Raw genomic sequence first — 7,500 nt, forward strand, 5'->3', positions numbered from 1 at the left:
CTTTCTTTCTTTCTTTCTTTCTTTCTTTCTTTCTTTCTTTCTTTCTTGTAGTTGTTCTGAGTATTCTCTTTTTTCTCTGTCACTCACTGATTTTTGTGTATATTTCTATCTTATCCATTGATTTCTAAGTATCATCAAGATTCACCTCAAATCCCTCCTCATCCATGAAGTCTTCTTGGATGATCAACTTCTGTTTCCTGACTTTCTTTTTTTTTTTTTTTAATGTTTATTTATATTAGAGAGAGCATGAGCAGGGAAGTGGAAGTGGAAGAGAGAGAAAGGGAGAGAGTGGGGGAGGGGAAGAGAGAGGGAGAGAATCCCAAGCAGGCTCCAAGCTGTCAACACAGAGTCCAATGCGGGGTCTTGATCTCACAAACCATGAGATCATGACCTGAGTCAAAATCAAGAGTCAGGCACTTAACTGACTGAGCCACCCAGACGCCCCCACATTTTCTATTTCTTTTGCACACCCTAGAGGGCCTCAGACAGGGTGTACTGGGGGAGGAGATGAGATAAGTACCATATGCCAATTGATGGAAGGATTCATGATGATCAAATCATGAGGAAGAGGAAGGGCTAGAACTGGAAGCGGTAGGACTGGTAGGTCTGAGGGTACAGGCCAAGGAGCAGTGATCCAAGAGTCAAAAGTCTGTTAAGACATGGATTCTGCTTCTAGCTTTGCCTCTTAAATATGTTTTTTAACCTTGGGCAAGTCATGTGACATCTCATCATCAGACAAATGTGATGGCTAAAGTCTTTTGTACTCCTACATGATCCTTCTGAGCAAGGGTACTGCCCTATTACCCCTTGTGTATGAAGGGGCTAGTCTGTGACCCTCATCCTGCTCCAAATGATTAACAGTGGCCAGAATGTGTTAGGTCTCTGTGGATTCAGAGGAGGCAGCACATAGGAAGGAGGAGGTACACAAGCTTCAGAGTCTAGCCTGGGCCCAAGTCTTGGCTTTGCCCTTCTTAGTCATCAGGGTGGGCTGATCTTCTTGAGCTTCAGTTTCCCCATCAACAAAGGGGATAACAATTCTTACCTGATAGACATGTGGTGGAGTGCCTGTTATAGTGCCTGGCACACATAGAAAGCACTCAGTAAATGGTAGCTATGAGCTCTAATTCGTTTGAGTGCCTGGGCCTTCTTAACGCAGGGTAGGAAGTGCATGGTGGTAGGGAAAGAAGGATTCTGGAACTACCCTACCTGGCAGGGGAATTTCCTTCTATTCTCCAACTTGAAAGTGCTGTTGACAAGCGCAGTGTGTTGTAATGCATGGCATTTCTGGAAACTTCTCAGTAACAACATGTGACAGAACCTACTGGGGGTGGTGAGAATTGAGCCCCATTGGCTGTACTCACAACCAGCAGCATCAAAGTCGGGTCTGGGACAGAACTACTTCTTCCCAGGCACTACTGTACCTTTACTATCAAACATTGTGGATTTTTTTCCTTCTGAGAAGTAGTAAAAAAAAAAACCAATAGTCATTGCCTACTGAATGCCTACTATGTGCCAGGTGGGCGGCAGGGGAGTCCATTCGTTATTTTATTGAATTAACACCATAACATTTTGAGGTTTTATTTCCTTTGTCAGAAGAGAAAACTGAAGCTGACAATGAATAACTTATCTGAAGTCACATAGCTAGAAAGTTAACAGAGCTGAGATTTGAACCACAGAATTTCTTTTACTCTTGAGCCCAATGTAGTTAGACACTGATGCATGCCCACATTTGAGGTCGTGTGTGATCCTACCTGTTTTGTAGATGGGGAAGCTCAGAGAAGTGAAATAACTCAACAAAAATAGATAGATGGCTGGAAAATGGTAGGGTCCGACATTTGTTCGTGGGCTAATTCTGACCTGTATGTGTTCTCCATTAGACTATACTGCCTGTCAAGGAGGGTCAGTGGACCCATTTTATAGATGAGGAAGCTGAGGAGACAAGAGAAAAAGCAAAGGCTCATGGAAGGAGACTTGGCGGGGGAGGGGAAGTCCCTGAGTGTGACAGAGCCCCAGGACAGGTATCCCTAAGCAGGATCAGAACCGAGGTATATATGCTATGGGTTCCCCAGCCCAGTCCTCTCCCCAGACATTTGCAGGGGAAAATTGACAGAAATGGAATGTCAGAAGCAATCCTGAAGGAAAGTGCAGCCTGAAAGCAAATTGTGGCCTGAGAGAATATTGGAGGCCCAGAGAACCCAGGGACATTTCACTCCTGCCAGTGAGGGTACGACATATGCTATTGCTTTTGTAATACCACTTGCAAGAGCCATCTCATTATTCCTTTCTTGTCATCTTCCTGCATCACTACCCAGTTGTGAGTCCCTGCAGAAGTGGACAGGGCAGAGGGCAATGGAACTGGCCCCCCAGGTCACAGTACCCAGTGATATAAGCCTTGCTTCTGCTCCTACAGAATCCTCTGAAGGGCTGGGGATGGACTGCAACCAGACTGGATGGTGGGGAGCAGAGCAGGGAACTGCCCCTTCTGCCCAGATGTGGAGGAAGTTCATCCAGTCCTAGAGGAGCAGAGGACAAGCTGGCAAAATGAGAAAAAAAAAAAAAAAAAAAAAGGAAGCTACAGTTAAAGACACTAAGGGGCGCCTGGGTGGCGCAGTCGGTTAAGCGTCCGACTTCAGCCAGGTCACGATCTCGCGGTCCATGAGTTCGAGCCCCGCGTCGGGCTCTGGGCTGATGGCTCAGAGCCTGGAGCCTGTTTCCGATTCTGTGTCTCCCTCTCTCTCTGCCCCTCCCCCGTTCATGCTCTTTCTCTCTCTGTCCCAAAAATAAATAAACGTTGAAAAAAAAATTAAAAAAATAAAATAAAAAAAAAATAAAGACACTGAAACTCCCAGAGACTTAGCAGCTAAGGTAGGGCAACGTCCACACTCAAGGCACCAAGAAATCATACTGAATTAGAGAGAAGGTCCGAGATAACCTACTAATCTGCCCCTATAGAATTCTTCATGCCCACCTCACCTGTGGTTTAGAGGGGGGTGAGCTGGAGCCCTCCTCCCTAGGGACGCAGAGAAGCTCACACGAGTGTGCACAGCAAGGCAGAGAGACAAAGCAAGGCATGGTGTAATCTCCCTTCCCTGCCTTGGGGGGCTCCTCAGCTCTCTCCCTGTCCCCCCATGTAGATCAGGCACCACCTGGCAACCTCCAATTCTTTTTTTTCTTTTTTAACCACTCTTGTTTGGGGCAGAGAGGATGGCAAGTTTGCACTTGTCCCCCAGCCCTATACGTAATTGGTGGCAGCACGTAAAGCAGCTTCAAGGGGAGGGGTTTGCCAATGGAATGAAAGAGGGAGGGAGTCCTAGGGTGACAGAGCTGGCAGGGACCTGGGAGATCATTTGACCCAAACTTTTGTGGCCTCCACACCATTTCCATCATCTGTGTGCTTCCATCCCATCATCTCTCATGCCAAGCAGGCATACTCAAGACCTCCTCCTCCAGGCTTCCTAAGGGCAACTGTCTCCTTTCCACCAAGGAGCTAATCCACCCTCTCGTTTTCTAGAATACACTGAGGCCCATTGAGATGTGACTTGCCCAAAGGCAATCTTCATCCCAGGATACAGACAGGACAAAAAAAAACTCAAATGCTTAAGTCTGTTTCCATCCTCCTACTTTTCTACTCAATCCCTAGGGAAGGAAGGGCTCAGTTCTTCTCCCTGGGGGCTCAGGAGATCTCTGACATATCACACCTGTCACCTAGCTGATGTGGGCTGCCAGTGTCAAGGGTCTAAGAACTGAGTTATTTTCAGGATGATTCTGGTCATTGTCCCTTCCTCCTGGGTACCCTAAGGGCTCTGTGAGGTTAGTCTGAGTCTCAGGGTCCTCCTCCCTGCAAAAAATTTGCTCTTAGGGTGCCTTAGTCAGTTGAGGGTCTGACTCTTGATTTCAGCATAGGTCATGACCCCAGGATCGTGGGATGGGGCCCCACGTTGAGCTCCATGCTGAGCGTAGAGTCTGCTTAAGATTCTCTCTCTCTCCTTCTGCCCCTCTCCCCTGCTTGCATGCTCTCCCTCTCTCTTTAAAAAAAAAAAAAAAAAAAAAGTGGCTCTGAAGCATAAGTAACTGCCTGGATCCTGGCATGGTCTCAGGTTGACTGAAGCTCCATACTCTAAGAAAGCCTTCACCACCTTTCAAGGGGTCTTTCCTCTAAGATAAAAGAAAATGTCTATAAATCCATGGACAGTGTCCATGGTTTGGAGACACTGCTTTTATGCCCTTTGCCTTTATTTTTAAAAATATCATTTATTTTTCCCCTGTTACCCCGCAGTTGGAGACACAAAGGGTTAAGAATGGACCAGTTATTGGCCTCTTGGGTGGCTCAGTCTGTTAAGCTCAGGTCATGATACCATCTCACAGTTGGTGAGTTCAAGCCCCGGGGATGGGCTCTGTGCTGACAGCTCAGAGCCTGGAGTCTGCTTTGGATTCTGTGTCTCCCTCTTTCTCTGTGCCCCTCCCCTGCTCGCACTCTGTCTCTCTCTCTCTCTCAAAAATAAATAAACATTAAAAAAAAAAAAAAAAAAGAATGGGCTAGTTAGGACCACATCTTGAAGCTGCGAGGGCAAGCTTGGAGAAGTATGTTGTGCAGATCTTTGTGTCTGTATTTACACACATACGCATATTCCTGGGGGTTAGCTTTTGCCCCTGTGCTGAGTGCATGACAGTGTTCTACATGTGAGCCCACTTCTATATGGGTAGGGTGACTCAGTGGTCTACCTCCAAGGCCTTAACGGCCAGGGAGTCTGCCCTGGCGCTGGCAGGTTTAGCTGGGGGGCAAGTCTACTTTCTTCTTGGTCCTCAAAGTGCACTCAGCACTAGAAGTGGGTACTGAGACCCGAGGGTGGGGGGATGTGGTGGAGGTAAGAGTTGGAAGGGCATCACTCGGCCCGAAATCGGTGTCACTCTCAGTTTTTCGAGGTCCTATGTGGCTGTATCTCGCGTGTCGGGCTTTGTCGGCGGACGTGCCTGGGCGCCAGTGCGGTCCTGTCTGCCCCAGCCTCCCCGACACCCCGAGCTCTCTTTGTCTCCTCGTGGAGGTGTGCGTGCAAACCTGCGTCGCACGGCCCTCATCTCGTGCGAGAGTGGGGGGCGCACCCTAGCTCCCCCACTCTTTCCGCCGGGAGAAAGGACGAGCCGGAGCCGGGTGCTGTTTGGTCTGGAGCCGAGCGGGGCTTGCATTGATCCATTGATTGTGCGCGGTCTGCGCCTGACCTCCCTGCTCCCGGGGAAGCCGTCTCCATGGAGACCGGGCCCGCTCCCCCAGCGCCGGATTGTAAATTCCTGCAGGCAGCGGCCCGGCAGCCTGGGGAGGGGGCCGCTGCGCCCGGGAGCGCAGGGGGAGCGGCCGCCGCGCCGAGGCCCCATTTGAAAGAAAAAAGGGCACGAAAAAGGAGGTGGTGGAGGAGGAGGGGGAGGAGGAAGAAAACGAAAAGGAGCGAGGAGAGGAGGAGAAAGAGGAGGAGGAGGAGAAAGGCGAAGAAAAAGAGACGGAGCCTGAGAGACGGAGAAGGAGCGAGAGAGGAAGAAAGAGAGGCAGAAAGGGCGTGTTTCTGGCGCTGCGTTTCCCCTCCCCTTTCTCAGGTCCCTCGCTCGGGCTCTGCGCGCTCTCCGGCTGCAGCTCTCTCCGGGCGAAGCTGGGAATTGGGTGGGATTACACGCAGCAGCCCCGCCGCCGCCGCTAGCCGAGCCCGGCTTGGAGAGGGCGGGGGTTCCCCTCCGTCATCGGCGCCGGGCGCCCCCAGCCTCTCTCCGCCTCGCTCTCCCCGACGTCGGGCCGGGAGAAGCCGGCAGCATCGGGAGCCTCCCGCCGAGGGCACCGCGGTCCGCACCCCGCTCCCGCAGCCCCCGGTCCGGCCCCGGCGGGACGCCCCCTCCCCTCCCCCCTCCGCCGCGCGGGGGCCCGGCCGGCTTCCGCCCTCCGGGGGCTGCGAGACCGGCCCCGGCCGCCCGGCCCCCGGGAGCTCCAGCCATGGGCTCGGGGCGCGTGCCCGGGCTCTGCCTGCTCGTCCTGCTGGTCCACGCCCGCGCCGCCCAGCACAGCAAAGCCGCGCAAGGTAAGGAAGGAGGGGCGCGCGGCGGCGGGGCTGGGGGGGCTGCGGGGCCCGAGGGCGGGGGTGCGATTTCCGAGGGGCAGGGCAGGTGCTGGGGAGCGTGCCGCTGTCAGAGCCTAGCACTGTGCACCCGCACTCCGGCTGGGGACCTAACCTCTGGGCGCTGCGTCCCGGGCGAAAGGCTGGAGGAGCCAGGAGCGACACGGAGCAGTGAGAAGTTTGGGGGACCCTGGGCAGAAGTCGCCACGCACCTCAGAATTCTTCCCGACTTCATTGCCACCCCAGCATCTTCGAAAGACTTCCTGTCCTCCAAAAGTTTGAGAGAGAATCTTCTCTTCTCAGACATTGCCAGAAACTTAAGCTGTGGCCTGGAGAGACTGAGAGAATGAAACTTTTCAGCCATGCCATGTATTTCTTCCCCTCACCCCCAGCCCTCATGCAAAGTCAGACAAAATTTCCAAGTTGTCTTATCAGTAGAAAAATGTTAAAGAAAAATAGGATCTTTTCTGGAAAAACCAGCTCGTCTCTCACTGGATGGTAAGGGGCTGAAGAAGAGAAGAAAATTTCTGACTGGCTCCCAGCAAGAATGTCGCTTTCTGCCTCTTTGGGGGGAAATCTCTTTCGTCTTGCATGGCTTTCATTTCTTATCATAATATTTATTTATTAAGGCCTCGGGTTTCCAATTCCATTTAAATCCAGGTCAGAATTGCATTAAAATAACAAAGTAAAATTCCAGGCCGGGGAGCTCTGACAGATCCCTCTAGGAATTACAGAGAGAGAGAGACAGGGAGGCCCTCCGGCCCCCATCCCTGACCCCAGGCTCATTGCCTGGCCAGTCCCAAGGCTTTGCTGGCAGAAACCAGGCTGGTGGGCTACAGATCTCTTGGGGACAGCCTCCCCTCCCCCTTGACCTCTTGCTGCACCCTTCCCCCATCATGTCCTCACCCAGGAAGAGATTTATATGGACAAAAAGAAAATTCCTCCTGGCAACGCTTTGCTGAGGAGGATATGATTCTGCCTATTGTCCCAGGGGCTCCTGAAGCCAAGCTGGGGTGTGGAAGTGGCTGAGCCAGAAGGGAAAGTTGAACTTGGGAGTTGGGGAAGCCTGAGTCTCTGACAGTCGGGTCGCTGTGTCCCCGGGGACTGAGCACCTGGCCCTTAAGCTGCTCTGTGTACTGGATAGGCTCCCACTTCATTAAAAGGAAGGTGCCATATCAATGCCATCCTCTTCTCCCAAACACTGCCTCTTCAACCACCCCCTTCCTCCTCCAACCTGTCCTTTAACAGAACCCGAGTACTAGAGATTCTCAGCTGTCACAGACCAGACCCCACCCCCACCCCTTCCCACCCCAAACTGCCTCTTCTCCCATCCTGCTTCCAGACAGCCCACGACCACTGCCACCCCCAGCCTGGGAGCAGCCCTTCTCCCACTGTGGATTTGCTT

General features: G+C 52.2%; 1 protein-coding gene across 8 annotated transcripts in view; it reads left to right on the forward strand.

Moving 5' to 3' along the window:
- The first annotated feature begins 5,910 nt into the window (after positions 1 to 5,910).
- The window catches only part of SCUBE3 (signal peptide, CUB domain and EGF like domain containing 3), a 38,004-nt gene continuing 36,414 nt past the window's right edge, over positions 5,911 to 7,500 (forward strand). For 3 of the 8 annotated variants that reach the window (XM_040473266.1, XM_040473268.1, XM_040473270.1), the window contains exon 1: positions 5,920 to 6,059. In XM_040473266.1, coding sequence (XP_040329200.1) covers positions 5,975 to 6,059 — 85 coding nt within the window. In that variant the 5' untranslated portion in view covers positions 5,920 to 5,974. Of the gene's footprint in view, positions 6,060 to 7,500 lie in introns of all 8 variants that reach the window. The other 5 variants (XM_040473273.1, XM_040473274.1, XM_040473269.1 and 2 more) reach the window with 5 other exon arrangements.

The sequence above is a fragment of the Herpailurus yagouaroundi genome, unplaced genomic scaffold, assembly GCF_014898765.1.
Source record: "Herpailurus yagouaroundi ecotype Mexico unplaced genomic scaffold, PumYag 139, whole genome shotgun sequence".
Lineage (NCBI taxonomy): Eukaryota > Metazoa > Chordata > Mammalia > Carnivora > Felidae > Herpailurus > Herpailurus yagouaroundi.